The sequence below is a fragment of the Vipera ursinii genome, assembly GCF_947247035.1.
Source record: "Vipera ursinii genome assembly, chromosome: 17".
In the NCBI taxonomy this organism is placed as follows: Eukaryota; Metazoa; Chordata; class Lepidosauria; order Squamata; family Viperidae; genus Vipera; species Vipera ursinii.
Window position 1 is genome coordinate 337,272 of NC_139530.1, and position 26,474 is coordinate 363,745.

The window sequence follows — 26,474 nt, forward strand, 5'->3', positions numbered from 1 at the left end:
CAGAAAAGCCCACAATTCTGAGGTAAATCACACACTTTTTTCAAGGTGCCAAACACAGTTGTGTCTGAAGCATCCTTTGTGGTTTTCAAAATGGAGGGCGAGGCTCCCCACTCAGGAGACTCCCCTCGTCTCTCAGTCCTGCCAATCAATTAGGACCCACAAAGGGAAAACAGACAGATGCTTTTCCTCCCCTCTTCAGCCAAATGCGCTGTGGTGGCCTCCCTGCGGTAAAACCCTGATCCTGTAATTCAGCAGCTAATCAAACCTTGCAGCTTTGCTTAATCTGAATTAATAAGCCCAGTAATACAGACTCAGCAAGCAGGACTGGACCGGCTGATTGTTTTTCGGTGGGCCTTCCTTCCCTCCCTTCCTTCCAGGGTTTAGCCAAGAGAGGAGGGCTCTTCTGAGGGAGGACGGTTGGCGAGATCTGAGACCAAGAGAGCCACCTGCTTGCTTCCAACAAGGTCCCAGGAATTGCTCTTTATTCAGTTTATGCTTTTGGTGGTAGACGATCCCTGAAAGGGGAGGCTTTATTTAGCTCCTCACTCCTTGAAGGTGGCTTCGGATCCACCTTCAAGGCCGTCTTCCCTGCCAGCCATTGCTTCAATTTTCTTAAACTCTTCCAGATTAAATGATGACTTGTCCACTTTCCCAGGCAGGGACAAAAAAAAAAAAGTAGCCCAGCCCTCGTCTGTTTCTCTACCCCAAACATGGAGGTCAGCCCCAACCGAGGGTCACCCCAGAGAGACGTGTGGAGAAACAGCCCAATTTGAAAGAGGCTTTAGCGAGTTTGGCCCCTCAGCCTCTGAAGGGCAAGAGGAGATCCTAGAAGACAAGGAACTATTCACTTGGAGGTGGATTCTGTTTGGCACACCGTGGGAATGTGTGCAAACTCGTGAGGCCTTCGCTTTCTCTCCCCCTTCCTTCCCGCTGACGCAGAACCTGTCTCTGACCCCCCCCCCTTCCTTCCAACTGGGAAGACTAAACCCTCGATTTATTACCCTGCGAGAGAGCGACACTCTTTGGCAATGAATCACTCGTCCCCACCAAAAGTAAATCGAACACAGAGCAAGTGGGATGATCCCTGGGCACATCTGTCAAGAGCTGTCCTTGGCCAACCACGGGGCTGAGGTGGCTGTTGTGATCCATCTGGAGCAACAAGCATTCCTGGGTCTGTTTACGGATCCGGAGCATGAAAGCAGCCGGTGCCAGAGAACTGGAGGCAGGTGATGCAGAAACCCAGCTTCTCCAGGAGGGTCCCATCACGGCCATCCCAGCTCTGCTTTCTATCCCAGGAGAGCCCCTCTGCAGCTGGATCTAACTCAGCCCCCTCCCCTGTTGCAGCCCCCCCCACATCAAGAGTTGTGTTGCGGCACATTCCCATCATTAGACAGCGGAGGAGGAGGAGGAGGAGGAGGAGGAGGAGGAGGAGGAGGAGGAGGAGGAGGAGGAGGAGGGGAAATATTACCAATAGCCAGACGAGGGATTTGATCCCTAGAAAAGCCTATTCTGACCCATTGGTAAAATGTCCCGGATCCAATAGCAAAACAGCCCCAGGAGATCTCCGAAACCAACTTTTTTTTTTTAAAGTGAGAACTGCAGAGCGGAATCATTGGGGCCCGGAGAGCTGCTTTGCCTGGGAATCACCCAGTACCCCAAAGGTCCGGCAGCCTCCGATTTTCCATCGCTGACTCTTTCTGTGGCCACCAACTGGCCCCACGTGGGCTGGCGGTCGGATGCCTACGGCCATCTTAGGTCCTATTTCAGAGGAGAGAAAGTGAGTCCCTGGTTCCTTTCTGCTCTGATCCTGAGACGGCTGCCAGGATGCCGGGGTTGATCAACCGGACGACCAGCACCGTCCTCCCTCTGGCTGCCTCGGAGGTCACCTCCTGCGTCAGTGGCTACGCCTTTGGAATGACTGCCTGCCTGTCCTACCACAACTCCGAGAATCGCCCTTTCGAAGGTAGGAGTGACCGGCTCTCTCTGAGTCTCCTTCTTCTTTCTGAATTACGAAGGGACGAGAAGGGCAGGCAAACTGTCCCAGGTTCAGAAGAGTTGCGGGTAGTTCTCGACTTACGACTTGGGCAGGTTTTGTTCCAACTGTAGGCAGGTCCACTGGCTGACCAACCGCCTTCCCTTCCCAGGCTTGTTTGTCTACCCCCTGGACGAAAACACAACGGTGGTGGGCTTCGAAGCTGTGGTTTCCGAGCGGGTGTTGACGGTGCAGATCAAAGACAAGGCGAGGACTGAGGAGAGCTGCTTTGGGGACGGAAGAGCTCCGGATGAGGAGGGTGAGCGGGAGGTGGCCAGGGGAGGGGGCAAGGTGGCCATCGTGCCCACCGCCCTGGTTGGGTGCAGAAAGTTAAATAACCCTCCATCACTCATTGCTCTTTTGCATTTCAACGTTCATGTTTCTGAGATAAGACAAAACTGTTCCCTCAGAACAAGGGTCTCCAAACCTGGCAACTTCAATTCCCGGCTGCTGGCTGGGGAATTCTGGGAGTTGAAGTCCACAAATCTTAAAGCTGCCCAGTTTGAAGACCCCTGCCTTAGAAAGAGAGATCTTGAACGCCTCCTTGAAAGCCTTCAATGAAATGTAGAGAAGGCTCGCTAAGCAGATCTTGGTCCTCTGAACTTCCTTTCCTGTAGGCCATATAGTTCTGGATGAAGACCTGGAGAGGATCGTCTTTGTGGCCAACGTGGGCATCGTTCCTCCCCAAGTGGACGTGTCCATCTGCATCAGCACTTCCTCTGAGCTTCAGACCCTCCCAACGGGGGCCGTCAGGGTCCTCCTTCCGGCTGTCTGTGCCCCCAGAGTGTCCCAGAAAGCCACCAATTTGACCACCGGCTTCTCTGGACAACCCCTTCCATTGTAAGCAGCCCCTGTTCTGCGTTGACGTTGCAGCAAGGAAAAATCTGAGTCCAGATAACCTCACTGGTGTTAGTCTCTTGGGTTAAGACAGGAAAAAGACACGGAGAAAACCCAAGGGAAAAAAGACATTTTTGAGTCAGGTTACAGTCGCAGATGACCTTTTCCTAGCAAAATCTAATGATACCCTGAAAATGGGAAAATTATCTTGGATAAGCAGCAGTTCATAAAACCACTTATGGGGGCCTTTCATAATGGGGAAGGCAGGTGTTAAATAAAAAGACAGACAAAGAAATCCCAAATTCCAGGCTTTTCTTGTAGTAATGAAACAAAGCAGAGAACATTCTTAATGCATCAGCAGCAGAATAGAAAAAAAATGCCAAGGAATTAGGATACCAACCTTTAAAGAAGAGCATCTTGGAAGAGTTGAATGTCCTGCTTTACCTAGGTTTGTGCCTTGCTCCAAAGCGCGCTTTGATTGGGGGGCCCTTGGTGCCCTCTGAGCGCTTTCTGGTTTTCTTGCAGACATCTCATAACCCAACTAGGGAACATCATCAGTGGTAAGAGGTTAGTGGGGTTTGCTGTTTATATAGAAGTCTCCACTCCCTTCTAGCACTGATAAAGTTCCCTAGTTGGGTCATGAAACGTCTGCAAGGAAACCACCCATCTCAGAGAGCACCGAGGACCCCACAGTTCTCCTCCTCCTCCTCCTCCTCCTCCTCCTCCTCCTGCCTATATAGACATATTCTGGCCTTCTCCTCAGCAGGGAGAGGCACTCCAGTGGGACGCTGTCTCCAGACCAAGCAGGGAAATTTTGCCTGGCGCATCTCCTGGAAAACGAGACCACCAACCCTGTGGAATACGAATTCAGCTTCTCCCTGGAGATCCGAGGGCCGTGTTTATTGGCAGGTCAGCTGGGAGATCAAAAGGAAGGGCAGTTAGCCAAGGAGGTGGGGATGAGAGGCAGGAAAAACGTCTCCTGGACTCCCAGATCTTTGACCCTGGTTGACCCTTTGACCCTGGGGTCAACTCTGCCCTCAGAGTTAAGATCTGCAGATCCCCCTCGGAAGGATTCAGGGAGAGCTGTCCAAGGTGCTGATATTGCCAGACCTCACGCAGGCAGTCCTTGGCTTACGCCAGTTGGTTTAGCGACCGTCCAAAGTTACAAGGGCCCAGGAAAAAAGGTCACGTGATCACAATTCAGACGCTTGGCAACTGATTCACATTTACGATGGTCACAGCGTCCCGGGGTGTCCCATTTCTGACCAGCAAAGTCAAGGGGGAAGCCAGGTTCACTTCACAGCCATGCTACTATTTCAACATTTAATTAATTAATTAATGAATGAATGAATTAATTAGATTTGTATACTGCCCTTTCCCGAAGGACTCAGGGTGGTTTACAGGGTAATTAAAACAAGAAATACAAAAGTTAAAAACAATTAAAAAAAATTACAACAGTCCCTGAAAAAGTAAAAGCCCCCAATTAAAATTAAAATTAAAATTCTCAGCCTGGGCCAGAGAGCTCGAAGAGCCAGGTCTTCAGGTCCCGGCGGAATGAACGGAGGTGATTGTGATCCACTTTACAACTGTGGCAAGAAAGGTCCTAAAATGAGGCAAAATTTACTTCACTTAGCAATAGATGTTCTGGGCTCAATATTGGTTGTAAGTCCAGGACGGTCTGTAGATACAAATTCAGCTAAATAACTAAGGAAATCTGGGTGAGCCGTGGGGCAAAATGCGCGAAGAGGCTCTCCGTTGCTGAGTCACAACAGCCAGGATGGGAATTTAATTTGAAAATTTCCACTCAAAGGCTGAGCGAGGAAACGAGGGCAGGGCCGGCCTTCAAACCCGTGCTGCCGCATGAATCAAAGCAATCAGAATAATTAAAAATACCCTCGAAGCCTCGCAAAGAGATGCAATATGATAATCTCCGGGGAAGTTTCCAGAGTTTGCTCTCAAGGGGACAAAGGAGGCGTTTTCCTTAAGTGGCACATTAGAGGCAGCAGCTCTAGTCAGGCCTCCCTTCGCCTGGACAGAGGCCTTCTGGCTGACTCATCATTCTGGGAGGGAGTCAGAATCAGACAGAAGCCCCGCCGTCCCAATGGGGATTTTTCACCGGGCAGCTGGACTTTCTTGTCCACAGGAGTGGAAAGCCCAACGCACGAGATCCGAGCGGACGCCGACCCTTCAGCCAAGTCAGCCAAGAGCATCACCATCACCCTGGCCAACAGACACACCTTCGACCGTCCGGTGGAGGTCCTGATCCACCCGAGTGGTAGGTGGGAGACCTCTTTGGTTGCGTAGCCTGGAGGGGGCGGGTGATTGGGGGGCCTTCCCTTGATGGGGAAGAACAGAAACATGTCACACTTCATGTTGCCCTACAAGGGAATCGGTGGGTCAAAGCTGCAGAATTCCAGGGAGGTCTCCATGTCCCTCCTTTGATTATCCTGCCCCCACCCCCGTTTCCCAGAGCCCCACATGCCCCACGTCCTGATGGAGGAGGGGGACATGGCCCCTGCCCAGTACGAGCAGCACCTGAGGGGGCGGAGCGACTTCATCAAAGGCACCAAGAAGGACCCCAGCGCCCAGAAAAAGGTGAGCGGGGGGAACATTGGGGGCAAAGACACACAGCCCCATTTTCTTTTCCTTTAAGCCCCCCCCCCAGATTCTGCCAGAGCTTCGCAGCTCTTCAACCCCTGCTTGAAGTTGAGGATTCTCAGTGTTGAATTCTGGTCTGTGAGCACTGTGAGCGGCTGTTTATAATTTCAATTTTTGCTTTAAATCTGCTCAGCCCGGAAGGTCTCTGTGTCCAACCTGTTTGCAGAGGTCCGGTTCTGCCCAGCTGTCCCCTGTCGCTGCCCTCCGGCTCCCCTGTCCATCCGTCTTTGTCCCCGTCCTCTAGCCAGCCCCACGGAAAGTTTCCCCTCCCGTGACTCTCTTCAGATGGGTGGGGAGACAGAGGAGGTACAAAATGCCTTTTAAATTCTCTTCCTCCGCCCTTTCAGACCGAAATTATCCGCAAGAGGCTTCACAAGGACATCCCTCACCATCCAGTGATCATGCTGAACTTCTGCCCGGATCTGAAAGCGGTGCAGCCAAGCCTCCGGAAGACCCACGGAGAATTCATATTTCTGGTGGACCGAAGCAGAACTATGGCTGGCCCAAACATTGCTCGGGTGAAGGTACAGGTTGCCCCTCTTCCTTTCCAGGTCTGCCTTCCCTGAGCTTCGCAGCTGCCTGCGCCAAAGTCCTGCGGTGACTCACCATTCATTAATCCGGTTTTAAAAGTCACCGATGCCAATGGCTGTGGGAGGAGGAGGAGGAGGAAAAAGATTGTGAGGTCCTTGGTGCTCTCTGAGCTGGGTGGTTTCCTTGCAGACGTTTCACGACCAAACTAGGGAACATCCTCAGGGCTAGAAGGGAGGGGGGTTGCAGTGAGGAGGAGGAGAAGGTCCTCCATTTCCTGGAGCATGAAAACCTCAGATCCCTCGTGTGCTCATCAGGACCCCTGAGGTCACGTCTCTGTGGCTTTTGCAGGATGCGCTGCTGGTCATCCTCAAGAGCCTGATGCCAGGCTGTCTCTTCAACGTCATCGGCTTCGGATCCACCTTCAAGGCCGTCTTCCCTGCCAGCCAGGCCTACTCGGAGGTGCAGGGAGGCGTTTCTGGGGTCCATCCTGGAGGCTGGTCTTGTAACGCCTGTGTAGATGTGGGGGTTGTGTTCGCATCATTGGTTCCTTCTAACCTCAGCTGGTTAGCCAAAGCGGGAAGGGAGGCATCTCGGTCAGTTGATGCTTCAGTGTGGAGGAAACACCTCGAAATGGGGTTAATTTGGGGATCAGGCCCAGCCTGCTGTGTGAAGAGAGCCTCAGCCGGTACGTGAGAGCTAATTCTGGGGATGAGTCTGCTCCCTTTTGAAATGGCGGTAGTCCTCGGCTTACGGCCACAACTGAGCACCTCCCTCATCCTCACCCATTGCGGGGGGGGGTCTTGCCCAGATGTCATCTAGTGGGCCCGACACCCCTTCCTCGGCATGTCCAGAGCCCCGCCTCTGCTTCTTCCGCAGGAGAACCTGGAGGGGGCCTGCGAGAGCATCAAGAAGATCCGGGCGGACATGGGCGGCACCAACCTCCTGTCACCCCTGAAGTGGGCCCTCCGGCAGCCCACCCAGCGGGGGCACCCCCGCCTGCTCTTCCTGCTGACGGACGGGGCGGTGGGGGACACCGGCAAAATCCTGGCCCTCCTGCGCAGCCACGCCTTCTCCACCAGGTGCGCCAGGGGAGCCTCAGGCCGTCCGAGGGGCAGATCTGGCTGAGGGCCTGAAGCCAGTTCTTGAGGGGGGGTTGTCTCTCCCTCACACACACACACCCCAAATGCAAGAAGGCAGCCGGGGCCAAGCCCTTCTCAGAACGCTGGCCAGAAGAGAACAGGGCGGACTCGACAGCCCATCAAGGCAACAAAGCCGTTTTGCTGAGCCTCTGGGCGAAGTTTGCAGAGAAAATAAGCCTGGTTTTTCCACGGTGGCATCGCTGATAAGTGACCCCCCCCCGCCTCCCTTAATCCCTGGGGGCCGCAGCGTGGCTCTCCTTGCCTACCAGGCCCTCTCCTCTTCTGGCTGCAGGTGCTACACTTTTGGCATTGGCAGAAACGCCTGCCGGAGGCTGCTGAAGGGCCTGGCCGCCGTGACCAAAGGGAGTGCCGAGTTCCTGGCCGAAGGGGAGCGGCTGCAGCCAAAGGTGGGGCTGCGCTCGGACCGTTGCAGTTCAGGCCATGCAGGAAAAAAAAAATCCCCACTGCATTTTAAAAAAACATTCCCCTTCGGTGTCATTTCATTTTTAACTCCAAGAATGCGAAAGGAAAGAATAAGAAAGAAAGAAAGAAAGAAAGAAAGAAAGAAAGAAAGAAAGAAAGAAAGAAAGAAAGAAAGAAAGAAAGAAAGAGGGAGGGAGGGAGGGGAGGAGAAGGGAACGAGGGGATGAGGAGCAAAAAGAGGGGAGGGAGAAGGGAGGATCTATCATTACCTTCCCTCCAGCCGCATTTATGGGAGAAGGAAAATTTCCAAGAATCCGGCCTTTTGCTCCCAGAGATTGTTCCAAGAGACCTGCCTCTAAAGAGGCACCTCACGAGGGTCAGGCCTGCCTCTCCCTTGAATTCCTTCCCTGGCCTCCACCCCGCCTCGGGAGGATCTCGAGGGAGGCCGGCCTGGTCAGCTCAAGCCTGGACATTTGTGCAAAAACAAACTGCTGCCACCTTTCCTGGACTGAAAACCTGAGCAGCCTCTTTCCATGTTCGAAAGGCTGTCGCAGAGAAGAGGCAGTGGGCATGTCCTCCAAATAGAAGGCAAATACATTTCTATTTATTCCTTTATTTTATAACCTGTCTTATCTCGATGGCCCCAAGGCGGCAAACGAGAGGGATTTTTCCTCCTTTTCATCCCCACGACAAGAGCCCCATGAGATGGCTGGGCTAAGAAAGAAAACCGAGTAAGCTCCTGGGAATATTCCACAGTAGATTACTTCGATCCATCAATGCGAGCTGAAAAGCTGGCCAGATAAAAATCTAGCCACTCCGAGGACTGTCAAAGATGCATCTAGGCTGAGCCCAGTCTTCCAGAGTCCCTCTTGCTGCAAACACGGAGCATTTCCATCTCCCCTTCTGCGAATAAAAGGACCCCCCCCCCCACCAATAACGATATAGGATTCTTTCTCGGCTCCTGAATCTTTGAGATCAAAGACGGGCATCATCAGAGAGAGAGATGGCACCAGTTGACCTCTCGGCCTGTTTGAAGGTCAGAAAATGCCAGCTACTTGACTTGCGCAGAAGGTGCTTACTGGTTTTGTCAGAAACATCACTGCTGGGGAAGGGAGGGTGAAATTTATAGCCGGAGGACTGCAATGGCTCAGAACTGCAAAAGCAGGAAGGTCGGAATCAGAAAACGCCTCTTTTTAAGAAGAGCCCGTGTTCGGAGACCTGCCACAAAGCCGTCAGAAACATATGAAAGCATTTAATTGTCCTCGGTGTCTCAGACGTAACCCTTCCCTCGTTGTCAGGAAGATAATAAAGGAGGGGAGAGTGCAGCCAGCCTTGCAAAATTCTGTTCCTGTGTCATTATAATAAAAGTAATATAACAGAATAACAGCGTTGGAAGGGACATTGGAGGTCTTCTAGACCAACCCCCTGCTCAAGTAGGAGACCCTGTACCAGGCTGGACAAATGGATGTCCGGACTCTTCTTGGAAACCTCCAGCATTGGAGCGCCTGCTATTTCTGGAGGCCGGCCGTTCCACTGTCTGGAAGTTTCTCCTTAGTTCCAGGTTGCTTTTCTCCTTGATTAGCTTCCATCCGTTGCTTCTTCTCCTGCCTTCAGGGGCTTTGGAGAAGAGGTGGGACCCCTATAATCTGTCAGAACCCCCCAATTCCTGCAACCGTTCTTCAGATGTTTTACCCTCCAGTCCCCTAATTGTCTTCCTTGCTCCTCTCTGCACTCTTTCCAGAGTCTCAGTGTCTTTTTTATATTGTGGAGACCACAACTGGATGCCACGTTCCAAGTGTGGTCTTAGCGAGGCCTCATAAAGTGGTCTTCCCTGCAGAACGGTCAAAACTGTGGCTCCTTGGATTGCGGGTTACTATGATCAGGACTCTGCGTTTAAGGGCACCGGTCTAGCTGACCACTGTCTGATCTGAAAATTTCTTTGGGTTTTAGATGATCAGGTCTCTGAAGAAGGCCCTGGCACCGGTGGTAAGCGATGTCTCCGTAGATTGGGTGTTTCCCGAAACGACAGAAGTCCTGATTTCGCCCATCCACGCCAGCTGCCTTTTCCCAGGAGACCGTCTGGTGGCCTACAGCGTTGTGTGCGACACATCCCCGTACGTCTCTAACCCCCGGCTGGTGAGTGGCCACAGCCGATTGACTTCCGCTCGTCGTAAGGTCCATGCTTGATCATCTGTCCTTAACCCCTTGATCTGGAACGTAAAGAGTTGTCCTACCATGCTTTCCACGGACTCGGTCAGCTTCCCAAAGGGTTTGCTGCTCTACCACTGAACCACCAGCCTGGGAGCCACGAATGCGTTGCCCACTTGACCTTCTCTCCCCAGGACAAGAGACGCCGTTACAGCGTGCTGCATTCGCAAGAGTCAGGAAGCTCTGTTTTCTTCCATTCACAAGAAGAAGGAGGAGGAGGAGGAGGAGGGCTGGAGAACTGGGAGGTCACCAAGGACCCTGAAAGTGGATTTCCTTCGGAGAGGAGCAGCGGAGAGATGGGAAGCGAATCGGACATAGATTCAGGTGGGCTCGGACGGTGGTCGTATTCTAGAATTGTCGGCGTTGCCAATATTTTTACCAGTTTATTCCATTGCTTTGCTGATTTTTTTTTTAGTAAACCGGAGAACATTGAACTTCTGGGAAGATAAGAATGTGGATAATCTGTTGTTTAGTCGCATAAACGGAGGCTTTGTGTTTCCTCAGGCTTAGACCCCATAATGACGTCCCAGCGAAGGGCCTACAGCACCAACCAGATTGCCGACTGGGAGCCTCCCCAGAAGCTCCCCACGGCCAGCGACTCCGGCTCTGCCCCAAGGGCGAATCCCCTCCGGAAAGCCCACCTGCAGGACCTCAGCCAGATCACTGCAGACGCCCCGCCCTGGCAGGGGGAGCTTCAGGTGAGCATCTTCGCTGCTGCTTCCATCCAAGGCTTTGAAACGGTGAAATTCAGCGGACTTGCAGGGCGTCCATTCCCACGAGAGTCACGGGCTTAAAACCTTCCTAACTTTGGAGAATCTTTGATCTCAGGTTATTCTGCTATTCTTCCTGTGGATGCACGAACGCTGGTGCAATCCTTCTTCAGGGGGAAGTGTCCTTGCACCGAGGCAGCAACAGGGTGGCTGTAGGCTGAGCCTGACGTGTGGTGTGTTTGGACAGACAACCATCCCCGTCTTTCCCAAACGGGAAAACAGCCTCAGGGAATTTAGTAGGACTTGGAAGGCTGCAGACAGAGACCCAGAGAGCAGCAGAAGAAACCAAGCAGCCCCTCCTGGCCCCTCCCAGCAAATTGAACCCCCGAGGGAAATGTGAGAGGAAGCAATTCCCCAGCAAAACTGGGCAGGAAAAGAGACATCTGCAAAGGAAGAACAGTTCCATTTCTGCGCAGCCTTAGATGTGCCAGCATGACAGGGATCAATGTTATCTCTCAGATTGGCAGGCGGCACTGCCCCCCCCCCCCTGCAAATCCAGCTGCCTCTGCTGGTTCCAGAGAGCAGGACGGGTCTGTCAGAGCAAAGGTTTCTATAGCAACCCAAGGTGGAGTTCACTGGGTTTTGTGCAAAAGCCTCAAAACAAACACACGGAGCTGTGGAGCCCCATCCGGTGGAGACTGGCAGGAGACTTAATGGGCTCCCGTGCCTCCGATTTAGGGCGATCACTTAATTAAATTGCTGCTTTCCTGCTGGCCAGGTTTTGTGTGGCCAATTACACCCACAAAGAGACCCTCAAGGAAATTAAAGTTGCTTGTAAATCCCACGTGATCGCGGCACAAAGTCCCTGCCGTCCTATTGCATTCTGCAAAGGAAACCGAGGCACAAGAGCTGCCTCTTTCCAACCCTCCAGAGGCAGCTCCTCTCTCCAACTTCCACCTGTGGAGCTTTGAGCACACACGTAAAACGAACCCCCCCCAAAACTGTCCCCCAGTTCTGCTTGTGGTTACCAGGCAACTGGATCAGGGAATCTCCCATTTCCCTCCCTCCGTGCAGTAATTAAAACATTTGCTTGAGTGAAAACCTCTTTTCCTGGCTTCCGTGTCTGGCTTGCTCTCCCTGGCTGAGGCCCATCAATTTTTTTACTTCCTGCGAAGCGTCAATCAATGCCTGTCAAAGGTGGCTGCAACTTCCTGCCCTCGACAAATGAATCGGTAGAATCTGGAGGGGACGCAAAACTAGTTTTTGATCTTGTGACCAACAACAGTCTTTAAGTGTGGAAAAACAATCGTAAGTCCATTTTTCCAGTGCCCTTGGAACTCCGAACTTTGTCACTAAACGAACTTTTGTACGTTAAGGCTACCTGTACAAGGCAGGCACTGATTTTTATTGCTGTATCTCAGGAACACATTTACCGAGTTACATGTCTGTGTGTGTCTGTGTGTGTGTGTCTGTGTCAGGGGGGCAGTATGGTCCTTTGCATCTCCCCCCTCCAGCTTCAAGTGTCTTCCTCCGGTCAGCCTCTTGCAGCCAGCTGCCCCCCAGCAATCAAGATCCGAGGAGTGGGTGCACAGCGGCCGTCTCTGCTCCAGGACCTGCGACAGCTGCGCTGGGACCCCACGAGGGCAGCCGTGGGGACAGGCCTGGGGTCCCATGACACCAACTCCCTTCCAGGGTTCACGTTTTCGGAAAGCCGAAGCCCTGGAGAACTGGGTAAGCTGCAATGATGGCTTGCATTGACTCTTAAGATGCTCTCTGAGCTTGGATGTGAGCTTGTAGACCCCGGATGACCCAACAAGGACTCTCCCTCCATTGGGTAGCTTTGGGAATGTACACATTCACACACACACAAATGTGGAGAATGGAGCCCTTTGCAAAGTGAGCCTCTAACAAACCGGGCCGTTCTTCGCGTTGCATGCAGAAACCCTGCAGGTTTCTTCCAAATTCTCATTCTACAAAGCTGCCTCCAAGATTTCTTGCAGAGGAGAGGAGAGAATTTTTGGAGGGGCGGCAAAGGAGCAGAGACACCTGGTACTGGGCTTAGGGAATGTCTTGCTTCCGCTTGTAAGGCTCTCCGGAGTGGGGCAAGGACCCCCTGCCCAGAAAGCAGGTCAGATCACCCCAGGTGGCTCATGGATCCCCACCGCGCATCGTCCTCTCTCTGACGTGTTTCTCTCGCAGAGTCTGCCCAGCATCCCTCCTTCCACTTTGAAACAGAGTCCACCTCCGCCTGGGACCTTCCTGATCCGGAACCGGGTTCCTGGGACGGTGGTGGCCGGAGGGGCTCTCGAAGGTCGCTCTGCAAGGCCCTGGTGAAGGGGCTCCAGAGCGGGGAACCGGTCAAGTGGGAGATAACCTTCGACCTCAGTGGCCTCTTCCAAAGCAGAGAAGACAAGGGCCAGGGAGGAGGAGGAGGAGACATCTGGAATGAGACTTTCCACCAGCTGGCCGCCAAGTCCATCGTCCAGGACTTTGAGCAGCTGGCCGAGAGGGAATTTGAGATTGAGCACGGTATGTTTGGGCACCTCTGGATTAAATTCTGATTGATCGATCGATCGCTGGTTTTTCAGCTGCCTCTTTCTCTGGGGAGACTTTCTGAATGAGGTCTTAGAATTTCCCTAAGTACTTCTTTTCTGACGGATTAGGTTATTTTCCTGGGGAAAAGGCAGATTTCTTTCTCGCCCAGAATTGGAACAAGATTAAATGGGTCTCCGACATCTGCAGAGCGAATTCCTCACTGCTCTTAAATTCATGCCTGGTTGTTTAACGCAAAGCAGGACACTCCAGTTTGTAAATGGGTCTGGGGTCCTACGTTTCCCAGCCACGATAGATGGAAAAATGATAAAAACATGCATTTTCCACCTGGTGTTTGCAGAACATTTTGAGCAGCAGAAGCGACGGGAGACAGAAAGATGGGCAAATATCCTGAACCCTAACCCTAATATGCCATTTTTACTGCTGTTTTTGGTCCTTCTACAGGGTCCGGGCAGCGGTACCAAGCCAACGCTGTGCATGCCAGCAAATCTTGCAACGTGATCAGCAAATTCACAGTGTTTGTGCCAGTGGACCTGAGCAGCAACAGCTATTTGCCAAGCCTTGTTAAATATCCCCGTACAGGTGAGGCTCACGGCTCTTGTGAAGATGCTGCCTTGGCCTTAGAAAACCCAGGTAGTGTCTCTCCACCCTGGGCACTTTAAGCTGTGTGGACTTCAACTCCCAGAATTCCCCAGTCAGCATGGCCCAGAAAAGATTGCAAAATAGGGTGCGACTCACTTAAGAACCACCTGGAAATTCTGGACCTTAGTCGAGGACCGAGTTTTTTCTTCTTGTGCCAGATTGGTGTCCCTTGAAGGAGACCCCTGTTTATCGGTACAAAACATTTCCTTGAATTAAAGCAAGTCCTTGGTCCTCTGAGGCCTTTTGAGATGGACCTGTCCCTGTCTTTTGTCGAGGTCTCCCAATGAAGTCGTCCAGCCAACCGGGCTCCAGGTTCGAGAGCCGACGGCACCGAAGACTCTCGGCTAGCTCGGGGCGGATTCATGACGGAGTAGACGGTGGGCCGCACAACGCAAGTAAGAGCGTGGCTGGAGTACTTTTTTCACCCTGGTCTTGAACGCTCCTCTCTGACGTTCACCCTAGATGTTGGGGTTCAAAATACGGGGGGACGGTTCCAGGGGAAAGGGGTCAATTCTGCGTGGCCCTTGGCTTAATTCCTTAGCTTGGGAGGGAAAGGAACGGAGATCGGAAGGAGAAAAAGGGGCAAAACATTAGGGTGTAGCTCCTTTTCCAGCTGACCAATTTTATTCAGAGTTATGCTGTGGACCAAAATTTACCTATCTGAACAAAGGTTTCCGCTCAGAAAGCACCAGAAGTCTTCTGATTTGGGGCCACTTTTTCCCCATTCCAGATGCAGAAGAGAACATATTCTCTCCTTCTGGCTCACTTCCTTCCTCTGGAGGGGATCGCCACAGTTTTCCAGACGGTAGGTGAGAAAAAAAAAAGCATTTATTCCCCCAGTCTATAAATTTAAAAAAGAATTATGCACCGGAACTTTGCAATTAACTCTAAGTGACCACAGCGAGGTGCTTCAGGACGGTTGGTCCCCAGCCGTACATGAAACAAATTCTTTTACTTCAAATTCATTTAAAAATTTTTAAAATTTAAATTATCTTTTTATTTAAATTCATTGGCCCATTTGAAGCTGGGCAGATTAGCGTTTGCATAACTTGCTTGCTCCTTTGCCCTTTTACAGATGGGGAAAACTGAGGTTGTCAGAGAAGATACAGCTGCTCAGGGGTCTGTCAAAGAGGGGGTGACACTCAAAGCAGAGTCCAGATGGGTCTAATTCGGGGTCTCCAAACTCGGCAGCTTTAAGACTTTTGGACTTCAACTCCCAGGATTGCTCTGCTGGCGTGGTTGACTGAGGAATTCTGTGAATTGAAGTCCACACCTCTTAAAGTTGCCTAGTTTGGAGACCCCTACTCTAATTCATACCCTACATCATGGCTAGCATTCACCTCTGTCTTTACAGGGTCACTACGCAGCCCATCTGTTTCCTCTCAAAAGTCCATCGAAAACTTCTTTGGCGCCAGGTAAAATCTGCTTTTTGCCCCCAACTCTCTCTGAAAGTGGTTGCTCCTTACTCACTGTCTGCAAACTCTATATAACATCAAGGGAAAATACTATGTGAACTTTCAGAAAAACTGTCAGGAATTCTTCTTAAAATTTGGTATTGTTACTAGTGTCCTAGCAACAAGCAGGGTTTATACCCTCTTTCAATTGTCTAAAGATTACATTTCCCATATTTGAGTTTTGTTTGGTTAGAATGAGGGACGTTTTGGTTAAAAAAGAAAAAAGAGTAGAAAAACCACAGGGGAGAAATGGGACTCGCTGTGTAATTGTTTATTTTCTGGTTTGGTTTCTCCCTCACCTAGGCTGACGTTTAACAAAACCAGGCTGCTGACCAAGGCTGCCCGGGGTTTCATGGGAAAATCTCCCACAAAGAGCAACGAGCTCAGTTTGGAAAATGACAATGAGAATGTGGATTATCTGCCACTGGTGAGCAGGCTGAGTGTGTGTGTGTGGGGGGGGACGTGGGGCTGTCTGAGAAATTTAGTTTTGAGGAAGTTGAAAGAGATCTTCCTTTCTCCCAAACTCTCTGTCTCTTGAACTAAACAGGAAGGTGGGAGGCAGAAATGCACGTAAATTTATTTCTGTTGCATTCCCAGGAACCGGGTCTGAAGCAAAACAGGCTACAAACCAGGTTCAAACTGGATACAGCAGTTCACACCTTAATGCAGGGATCTCCAAACTTGGCCACTTTAAGATTTCTGGACTTCAACAGCCAGAATGCTGGCTGGCTGGCTGCGGAAATCTAGGAATTGAAGTCCACAAGCCTTAAAGTTGCCAAGTTTGGAGACTGCCTGTCTTAATGCATGCAAAAATGCCCTGCAGACGGATCACTTCACTGCTGTCTTGTCCAAAGACTGATGGCCAATGCTGGGTTGTGTGTTTTTAGCCAAACTTCCATCCTAGTTTTCAGAAACCTGGTTCTCCATCAGGTCTACGTTTGGGGACTGAGCAACGTAACTGGCCTTTGAGCTTCTGCTGTTGGGGGCTGGCCTTGGTCACCAGGAGAGTCCTTTCAGAAGAAAATCCATGCCACTTCTCCAAATCTCAGATGTGTCTCCAAAAATAGCTTCCCCATGTCCCCGATTCTGATGTTCCTGCTGGGCGTGGGGAGAGAACCAGAGCAAGAGATGAATGCTTTGAGATCTTCTAGCTGGGCTTGCTGAGGAAAACCTGGCTACTAACATGGAACTGGACTTGAGGAACCACTTCTCAGCTTGTGAGAAGTTCATAACTTTGGGAGAAGGGCGGTATAGAAATATTATTAAATAAATAAATAAAAATAAATAACATCTGAGATGAAAGAACACTTTCACTGAGGTTCTCTCCTACACCTTTCTCCTCAGGTGTCTCTCCAGCTGGCCTGTGGCTCCTTCCTCTTGAACAAAGCCTTCTCTGAGGCCATCAACATCCCCCTGGAGAAGCTCAGGTGGACCTCACCATTTGCTTGCCACCGCATGGACCTCAGCCCTTCCCCCAGCTCCAGGAAAGTGGAAGGTCCAGGAGAAGCCAAGGGCACAAGTGTGGCTGATGTTCCAGAGAGACATCTCCACGAAGAGGCTGAGAAGAAGGCTGCCCTGCAGGGACATCCTTCTGGAGGCCCGGCAGAAAGCTTTTCCCGAGTCCCCCAGGCCAAGGGCAGCCTGTCCCCTCCCTCCATCACCATCCAGAGCTTCTCTACCCCAGAGAGCGGCACGTCCCCACCCGACGGTGGCCGAGGCTCAGAGAGGGAAACCTCCGAACTCCAGGCGTGGCTGTTAAACATTGGCCTCCAGCAGCAGGCCGATCCAGAGGGGATGCTCTGGGCCACGGCGGTGGCCTTGGCGTGGCTGGAGCACAGCTCAGCCTCCTACTTCATTGAGTGGGAGCTGGTGGCCGCCAAGGCCAGCCGGTGGCTCGGTGAGCAGGACATCCCAGAAGGGCGAAACCTGCTGGCCCTCAAAACAGCTGCTCAAGAGCTGTTTGTGCTGCTCCGGCACTGGAACGAAAATCTGCAGTTCAACTTGTTGTGCTACAACCCGAAGGATGTCTAGGAAAAGGGTGAGCAGAGGTAAGAAGGCCTGAGGTCAGCCTGGGCCCCAGCTCCATCCGGTTCCAGCCATGCCAGTGGCCATCCGTTCGGTGCCAGGGGCGCCTCTGGATCCCAGTGGACTCCATCTCCCATCTTCCTCCAGCTGCGTCGCATGGAGCTGGCATCTGACACATCCAGAGGACCCTGGCCGGGGAAGGTAGGAGTAGGTGGCCCAGGAGGGATCCCCGATGCCAGCCTCGTCCCCCAGTCTTTCTCTGGTCCTGCTGTTCAAGTCTGGACCTCCTGCCTCATTTTGTATTGTGCTTCTGAGCATGCAAAGCCCCTGCAGTGGTTGTGTTCCCTGAGGTGGGGATTGTGGCTGTGCTTCACTGGGAGGAAGATCACCAGAAGAGTAGCCCGTCCGCCCTCTGGACCCCTCCAGGCCGGACTCCAGGTGTTCAGGAAGAGGTTTCTCCAAAGCCAGGAGGGTCCCGGCGTTGGGACAGGAGACGATCCACGGGGAAGGCAGCTGAGTCTGGGGGCCCAAGTGGCGAGGTGGGGCCTAAAAAGGCTAGGGGGGCAGGCAACACCTACCTTTGTGTCGAGCAGTGGGCGGACTGGAGGACCTGCAAGGTCCCTTCCAACTCCGGTATTCTGTCTCCTATATCCTAAGATCCCTACTCAGAATAAGGACAAATCTGTTGGTTGTGAAAGGTATGAAGCAGTGGAAGAACCCGCCTGCAGAGGCCGAGGAGGTTTTCAAGAAGAGACCAGACTGCCGTTTGTCCGGGATGGCCGAGGGTCTCCTGCTTGAGCAGGGGGTTGGACTAGAAGACCTCGGAGGCCCCTTCCAACTCCGCTATTCTCTTATTCTGGGATGCTGCATCTGCTTGCCACATTCAACATTATTACGGCTCTTTTCTCCGCCACACTTTTTCTTCTGCAAGATTGAAAAGGGGAAAAAAAAAACCCCACAACCAATGGCTAGAGAAGCTCCTCCGTCGAAGTTTTGATCGCCAGTTTCAGTCGGGCACCGTGTGGGCATCGGAAGGAGGGCAACAGCAGAGGTGAAGGAAGGACCCCTCGCCCTGCCTAACATCCTAACCAGGTTAGCAGCGAGGGTTTTCTCCAGGCTCACTTTTTTTTGTCTCTTTGCTGCTTTCTTAAGTTAACTATTTTCCCCCCCATTTGTGGCTGCTTCAGTGACTTAATAAACCGAGAACTGTTGAAAAAGTGTGTGTGTGTGGGTTTGTTAAGCCCCCAAATACTCCCAAGAAAAAGCACTGAAAGGGGGGTGAGTCTGGGCAGCCATTTGTCCAGAATGGTCTAGGCTGGGTCTCCTGCCGGCAGAGGGTTGGTCTAGAAGACCTCCAAGGTTCTTTCAAAATTATTTAGTCTTTTTTAGTGCTGCAGCTCCTGCTTGTGTCTCACCTGAATCACCTTGTTGTGGGTTTCCTTTTCACCCCACAAAACAAGGGGTTCAGGATGCATTTACTTGCAGGCGCCAGAGTGGGTCTCCCTCTGCCCCCCCATTGCTGGTGCAGCCACCAGGGGGCACTGCTAGGCTCCAGTTTGGTTCTGTTCTGCCGCAGACGCTCATCTTCCGCTTCCCTTAGAAAACCTTCTCTTCTGCCAACACTAAGAGCTAGAAACTTGTCCTAAATTTACACGTCGTCGGCATTCCTTACCAACATTAGAAAACATTCGGCAATCCTAACCACGATCCAGTTACCCAGCGCAACTCTCCTGCGCACACCGACACCCAGGCAGCCCGCTCTGGTCCACCCGACAGCCGAGTTGGAGGACGGGGGTGGGGGGGGCGAACCGCCAACGCTCCTGCTTCAGGGCAGGCGGGGCGGGCAGTGGGCTTCAGCAGCCCCCCAAAGCAGAAGCAGCCGATGTGACAGCGAGGCCGCAGATGGTTAGTGGAACGGGCGGTGGGCAACTGATGCACAGCTGCCTGTTTAAAAGAAACCACCAGCGGAGGCAGAAACCACGGCACCCAAAGAAAGAAAACAACCCAAAGCATCAGAGCGCTGGGTGTGCCTCCGTGTGAGAGAGGAGGAGCCTTGCGTGGTTAACCTTCGCACCAAGAGCACAAGAACAGCCCCAACGGTCTGTGGTTTCAAGGAACTCCACAGCTCATTTAGTGACCCTTCAAAGTTACAACAGCACTGAAAAAAGTGACTTACGACCGTTTTATACTCTTACGACCATCGCGACACCGCCTTTTGGTTACGTGATCAAAATTAAGACGATTGGCAACTGACTCATACTTGTGACGGTTGCAGCGTCCCAGGGGGCCACGTGATCCCTTTTTGTGACCTTCTGACCAGCAAAGTCAATGGAGAAGAAGCCAGATTCACTTAACAACCGTATTACTAATTTAACCAGCTGCAGCAGTTCACTTAACAACAGTGGCAAGGAAGGTCCTAAAATGGGGGCAAAACTCACTTAACAAACGTCTTGTTTAGCAACATAAATTTTGGACTCAATTATAGTTGTAAGCTGAGGACCACCTGTACAATCATGATGGTCGTAAAATGGGTCGCCTGCGACCGACCTGATTTCCCAACCATTTTTGCCGTGGTCGTTAAACGAATCTTCGCAATTTTTAAAATTTTACTTTCCTCCCTGAGCGTTTCCTGCTGCCAGAAGGGAAAAGGCGTCCGTGCATTTCTTTATCGTAATTTTTTCACCCACAGCCTCTTTTCCTCCCACCCCCATCAGATCCACAGAGGCCCTTCCCTGCTGTAATCATTGCCGGCGTTATTAAAATTCCCCCGTTCATGCTTTTTTTTTTACTTTCCATCTGCCTCGGCCCTTCAATCAATTTGATGGATGTCTACACGGCACCCTCCGTCTTTGCCTGCGCTTTAAAGCGAAAGGGGGGGGGACGGGTCGGAGAGCCCAAGTAGAAAGGAAAAGAAATCCAGAGCCGAAAGTGGGGGCAGCTAGTGAAGAGCTGACCCAGAGAAAACACCCTAACCTGCATGTAGCTGGAATGAAATTAATCTAGGCACGAGACCTAGGTTTTAATATTTTTTTAATAAGGTTCATTTTAAAACATTTTATTTAAATGTTGTGCACCGTCCAGAGTCAATTTACGTAAGACGGATGACTTTGCAAGCTGCCCAGAATTGCTTGACAGCGAGATAAATGGCACATAAATTTAATAAATATACTTTTGCTAAATAAACAAACCAAGGCTTGTGGTGTTTATTTAGCAAACTGCGCTTAAGCATACTGCAGCTTTATGCACACAAATCTTGATTTAGACTGCCTAGATCTTGAATGGTTACTCACACATTTTGCAAATAATAACCCCTCTCTCTTCCCCTGCCTCCTGGTTTCGTAACTATTTCACAGTAAAATGCTGACCTGATTTAACATGTCCTACTTGGGCAGGGGGAGTTGCTTATGAAAATATATGAATATTTATGTATATATTTCAGGCTTCGCTACATATGAGTGAGAAAAATCAGTCTGGAGAGAGCACTTGTGAATAATTAACCTGTTTATCTTTGTTTTCCGTGTGCTTTGTGTGCGTGTGTGTACGTTCATACTGTGCAAGGAACATGCTTAAGAGACCCCACTTTGCAAGACATCACACTGACCTGTTTTGAACCCATCTGGGTAACTTCCTGGCTCCTTTCTTTGGCTTTCACAAGAGCTGCACACCGGCTGAAACTGGAGCAAAACAAGCCCTGGTTGGCTGTGGACACAACAACAGACCAGGTCTTCCCCAAAGGCCTTTTAATCAGACCAAGAGAGACTGTGGGGAAAGAGAAGAAAGAATGAAGAGCTTGGAAAGAGCAACATTTTGCCCACCTTCAGAACTTTCTATAAGCAGAATAACAGAGCTGGAAGGGACCTTGGAGGTCTTCTAGTCCAGCCCCCTGCTCAAACAGGAGAACCTATACCGTCTCAGACAGGTGAATGTCTAGTCTCTTTTTGAAAATCTCCAGTGATGGAGCACCCACAATTTCTGGTGGCAAGGAGTTCCACTGGTTAATTGTCCTCACTGTCGGGAAGTTTCTCCTTAATTCCAGGTTTTCTCCTTGATTAGTTTCCATCCGTTGTTTCTTGTCCTGCCCTCGGGGCTGTGGAGAGTAAGTTGACCCCGTCTGCCTTGTGGCAGCCCCTCAGATACTGGAGCACTGCTATCATGTCTCCCCTATTTCTTCTTTTCTTTAGACTAGCCAAGCCCAAGTCCCATAGCCGTTCTTCGCACGTTTTAGTCTCCGGGCCTTGGATCATCTTAATTTTTGCTTTGCTGTGCCAAGGTGCCTGCCCCAAGGGAAACTGGCACGCCGAGGCAGCAGAGACCACAAGAACGAGGCTGGCCCCTAACAGTCCCCAGAGGAGAGGAGAAGCGGGCCTCTGATCAAAAAACAGAAAATCTCAGGCTCCACCTCCGTTCCTACACAGGAGACAACCGGCCCGTTCAGAAACTGCAAACAAATTAAGTTTTTATTTTTGCAAAAAGGGTGAAACGTTGAGGTGGCGGGAGGCACAATCAGAGCATTAAACCACATTTATTTTCCTTCTTTTCTGCCTCCTGGGGTGCCTGTTGTGTGTGCACATGCCTCTGTGTGTGATTCTGTGCTTGGGCTACCCAAGTTAGGTGTTTAAGCCGTTGGAAAGATATTCTGTTCCGGGATGACCTGTTCTCTCAAGGTTTGAAACTCCAAGGAAGCCTTGCCTGGCTATCCGGGAATTTCCCACACGGCAGCGGTTCCCGCCTCCTTAAAAACTGGGGGTGAAAAATATTTCCATCTCTTTCCTGACACTCGTATGATCCTTTCGAGGCAAAAACAGCCAAAGTTGCCCTTGAAACAAGAGCAGTGCAGCCCCATTTTATTCTGGGAACTGAGTCAGCAGGGAAATGGGAGTAAAAATAACATTCAGGGCCAAAGCGTTAATAAATCAAAAAAGTGTGAACCCCACACAGCTCTAGAAACATGATCCCGGGAGTTCTCCAACAGGCAACATCTAAAGAGGATTTATTTACGAGCACAAATAAGAGGAGAAGAACCTTCATTTTGGCATTTTTACCAAAGCCACAGCTGGCACTTTGTTGGTCTGTGCTAACAGCTAGAGCTAAGCCCCCACCTGCTCGTGAAACCCACTCCCCATTTTACACAATGTTCAAAACAGTTCCTAAAGGAGAGGGAGGGAGGGAGAGAATCACCCCTCAGCTGTTGTACAAAGGCACCATCCTGGCAATCAGCTGCCTGCAGATGGGGCAGTGGGGGGGGCTGGGCAGGGCCTCGTAACACTTCCGACAGGAACACACATGGCCACACTCAAGGAAAACGCAGGCGCGGCTGTTGCTGAGGCAGACCACGCAGGTGCTGGCGGCGTCCCCTCTGGCAGCGAGGCCCTCCAACATCCGACGCATCCGCCGCTTCTCCCGCTGCCGCCGGTACTGTTTGCGCAGAACAAAGAGGAGGAGGGCGCAGCTGGCCAGCCCGCAAAGGGTCGTCAGGACCTTCCAGAACCGGACGCTCGACTCCTGCCGCTGCAGCAGCGTCTCAAAGCCCAGGCTGCTGAGGTAGTAGTGCAGGCCCTGCTTGGGGGGCAGCAGCTTGATGTTGCTGTTGTCCAGGACCAGCTCGCCAACGCCGGTGAGGGCCGCCCCGACGGTCAGCATCTCCTCGGTCTCCTTGATGCCTTTGGGCCGCTCTCCGCTGATGTAGTGGCCGATGGCGTCGGTGAAGGACTGCACCGAGGGGTGGAATCTCTCGTAGACCGTCTCCAGGCTGAGCTCTGTAGCGGTCAGGGGCTTTAGGACCCTCACGGCCACATCGGGGGGCCCCTCACTCCCCAGGGGCACCAGATCGAAAGGGACCGTGTTTGTCCTCTGGTGGATGATTTTTTCGTAGTTGTTCCTGGGGAAGTTTTATCCAGGATCAAAAACACCATCTCTGCACAATTTGTGGAGTGTCTTTTTTTCTCTCTCCCTTCTCTCCTTTTATATTGGCTACAACAATCACACGACGGGTTCTGTTTTAATTATTGTTTTAAGATAACTATCTTCTGCATTTGGGCAAAATTAGGGTTTAATCTGTTTTCAATCTCTGTATTTGTGCATTCTGTTATTTATGTCACTGTTCACCGCCCTGAGTCCTTAGGGAGAAGGGCTGTATACAAATCAAATAAATAAATAAATAAATAATGTTGTGGTACTCATCCAACTACTCGCCCGTTAGCAAGTTCCTATTTCCAAAAGGAGGCGTGAGTGGACTTACCAGAAGTGGGTGGTCCGGTTCCACACCATCTTGTGCTCCTGAAGGGTCAGCCTCTGGACCACCCCCTTGCAGCTGTCCACAAATTGGCTGTTGAGGCTTTCCTTGACCGAGCGCACCATACCTGATTGGGCAGGAGAGACCCGGGCAGTGATCAATAACCGGAAGGAGGGAGACGTTCAGTGTGCAAAAGCCAGCAAGGAGACGGGGGGATGGATGGACCGCAGGCCAGTCATTTAGAGCAGTCCAACAGCCCTCCAGAGGGGTGGAGCAGCTTCCAGGGATATTGAGGTCACCAAAGTTGAAGCCTCCCCCCCCAGCCATCTGAAGGAGGGCACCCAGGAGGGCGAATGCCCAGCAACCTTGCCGGTGGTCAAGCATCTGTAGACCCGTTTGGAGAACGCTTACAGTGGGGACCCTCATGAAAGATGGTGCAGAATAGGAGCCTACTCTAAAAAGTGGAAATACCCGATTACACTTGATAAACCCCACAGGAAGGGCGTACCTTCTATCACCGCGTAGGGGACGCACTTCCCGGGGGCTTCCATCAACAGACCCTTTAAATCCTGGTCCAGAGTGACTTTTTTAGCACCCTAGAGGAAGGAAGGAAGGAGAAAAACACACGTCACAACAGCAGCCTCTGAACCACAGCAGAGTGAGTACCTAGGTTTTCAGACATCCCCAAATTCAGGGGCAGAAGAAAAGTAACTGCTAGTGAAATTATAAATATCAGAGGTTATGTCAAAATGAGAAGGCCGCCTCTCCTCTTTAGAGACATCCACCTCGCTGCATTGGGCAAGACAACTTCTGAGCACGAACAAAATAAGTACCGTGGTAGATGCGGGCTTGCTTTCAATCTACACTTGTGTGATCACAGCTTCAAATGAATGCCGGCACAGATTGTGGTTTGCCGAGTGCCTTTTCTGGGCTCGCCTCCACATGTTAAAAAACCTTCAGATGACTTTGTTTTTCTCTTGGATGACTTGATATTTTGAAGACTGCCGAATGTGCAGTGTTAACCTACCTATAAATCTCCTAATAAACACTTCCTGTAGCTGCTCTGAAAAGTGGGAGTCAAGCCAGCAGGGCAGGCAAGCACAGGGATCTCAAAAAGGCATCTTAAGCCAGGATCCAAATAGCCACTCACCTTCAGACTGTCTGCAACTTTTGACTTATGTCTGTAGACGGCATAGAGGATGGTGGTAACAGCCGAACTGGTTGCCATCAGGACAACCTCACCTCTTGAAGGATGGCTGGCAGAGTCCATGGCTGCAGCTTCCCTGTCCTAGGAAAAGAGAGACAGGTCAGCTCTGCTTTCCACGCTCATCAAACAGTCCGTATACAGCTAGTCCTCAAAGTTATAACGGCACTGAAAAACTCAGGACCGTCTTTCACACTTATGACCGTGGCAGTATCCCCGGGGTCACGTAACCAAGATTCAGATGCTTGGCAACTGGCTCGTATTTATGACGGACACAATGTCCCCTTTTGCAACCTTCTAAAAAGCAAAGTCATGGGGGAAGCCACTCAACAATCATGTTAAAAGCTTAAAAACTGCAGTGGTTCACTTAACAACTATGGCAAGAAAGGTCGTTAAATGGGGCAAAAGTCACTCGACAAATGTCTCGCTTAACAACAGAAATGGAGGGGTCCGTTGTGACTGTAAGTCATTACCTCGTCTTGTCCAATCTTCCTTAGTCAGCAGCTCGGATGCAACCACCTACAGGAGCCGCCTGGCAGACTTTGGGCCAATCACCAGGAGGCGGTGAGTTCTAGTCCCGCCATAGCAATGAAACCCGGCTGTGTGACTTTGGGCCCGCTCCAACGGCAGGGAGTTCCGCAGGATAACGCCCGAGGGGTCCCGCCACCTCCCCGCCCACCTCTTTCGGGGCGCCCCAGAAGAGGCTCAACGGCCCGCTGAGGGAGCTCCCCCGTTTCCATAGCAATCCGCGGGGAAAGCCGATTACCTGGGTCCGTGCGCTCCGCCAGGCCACTTCCGGGATGGAGCGGCGCTTGATGACGTCAAAGGAGCGCCCATAAAGGCTTTTGCCATAGAGAATGTAAACACGGGGCTAGAAGGACCCGAAAGTGGGACGTCTGAGATCAGATATGGTTACTGCGGGCCCGTAGACTTTGGAAAAGTGTAGAGGTGACCCTGCTTTCTCTGAAGAAGCTTCTTTTAAAACTCTTTTTGCCGCCTACCTTGCAATGCTGTTGTAACTTTCGTCTTTCTGAGGTTTTTAAGGAGAACATGGGGGCCTGGAGTTAACCGGCAGGGGCTTCATCCTCCTTTGCATTGCAAGCCAACGGTGGCCTATCCTCTCCTCTAGATGGGGCTACTGCCTTCCTGGCCTACCTTGCAGGACTGGCATACTTTTTTTTTTGATCTCACCCACAGTTGCACCTGTGGCCTTTTGCATCTTCAACCCTCACCCTTAAATCTCCATTTCACTGCAGATTGAAATCCAAGGTGGAGGAGGGCAAAATGAAGGCCTACCCGTGTGTTTCGCATCCAGGACCTCCAGCAGCCGCAGAAAGCTCCGCTGAACAACTCAGCACAAAAGTCCATGAGAAAAGCACCCTTCCCTAATGTTCCCCGGTGTAGGGGACTCCAATTCCCATCATCCCACTCTGTTGCCATGCAGACAGGGGACTATGGGAACTGAAGTCCAGGAGGAGGGCGCTGGATGGGGGAAGGCAGTGGTCGAGGAGGGCAGCGGTTCCTGAGCCTTGCAGGGAAGCCCCAAGGGGGCCAGTTAACTAGGGCAGAAAGTCATTAGCATTGGGATGGGAGGCCACCAGGTGATCTTCTCCTTCATGTAAATTTAGGACACACAGACACACACACACACACACACACCTTCAAAGTATAGCTTTGCTCAGTCTCAGCTTCTTAAATAATGCAATTTGAGTTAAACCACTTTTTTCAGACTTGGCAGTATCCATCATACTGTTTGTTCCCACACTCTAAATTTCTGCCCAAGTTTTCTCTTACTCAGCTTAGAAGGCTCCTCATGACACATGAAC

General features: G+C 51.4%; 2 protein-coding genes across 4 annotated transcripts in view; one reads left to right on the forward strand and one right to left on the reverse strand.

The window, feature by feature from the left end:
• The window catches only part of MUL1 (mitochondrial E3 ubiquitin protein ligase 1), a 39,653-nt gene extending 13,291 nt beyond the window's left edge, over positions 1-26,362 (reverse strand). The window contains exons 1-4 of one of the 3 annotated variants that reach the window (XM_083375473.1): positions 25,122-26,362; positions 24,595-24,732; positions 23,953-24,040; positions 20,814-20,971 (exon numbers count right to left, since the gene is read on the reverse strand). In XM_083375473.1, coding sequence (XP_083231599.1) covers positions 20,814-20,971; positions 23,953-24,040; positions 24,595-24,714 — 366 coding nt within the window. In that variant the 5' untranslated portion in view covers positions 24,715-24,732; positions 25,122-26,362. The other 2 variants (XM_083375476.1, XM_083375475.1) reach the window with 2 other exon arrangements.
• On the forward strand, positions 1,564-20,819 carry VWA5B1 (von Willebrand factor A domain containing 5B1). The gene is made up of 21 exons (XM_083375522.1): positions 1,564-1,963; positions 2,145-2,291; positions 2,650-2,872; positions 3,633-3,778; positions 5,013-5,144; positions 5,340-5,464; positions 5,875-6,051; positions 6,407-6,517; positions 6,935-7,137; positions 7,490-7,604; positions 9,571-9,756; positions 9,963-10,152; positions 10,333-10,526; positions 12,053-12,269; positions 12,738-13,067; positions 13,536-13,673; positions 14,009-14,128; positions 14,464-14,538; positions 15,088-15,148; positions 15,491-15,614; positions 16,532-20,819. The coding sequence occupies exons 1-21, from the start codon at positions 1,825-1,827 to the stop codon at positions 17,216-17,218; spliced, it is 3,840 nt and encodes a 1,279-aa protein (XP_083231648.1). The 5' UTR covers positions 1,564-1,824; the 3' UTR covers positions 17,219-20,819.
• Positions 26,363-26,474: the final 112 nt, after the last annotated feature.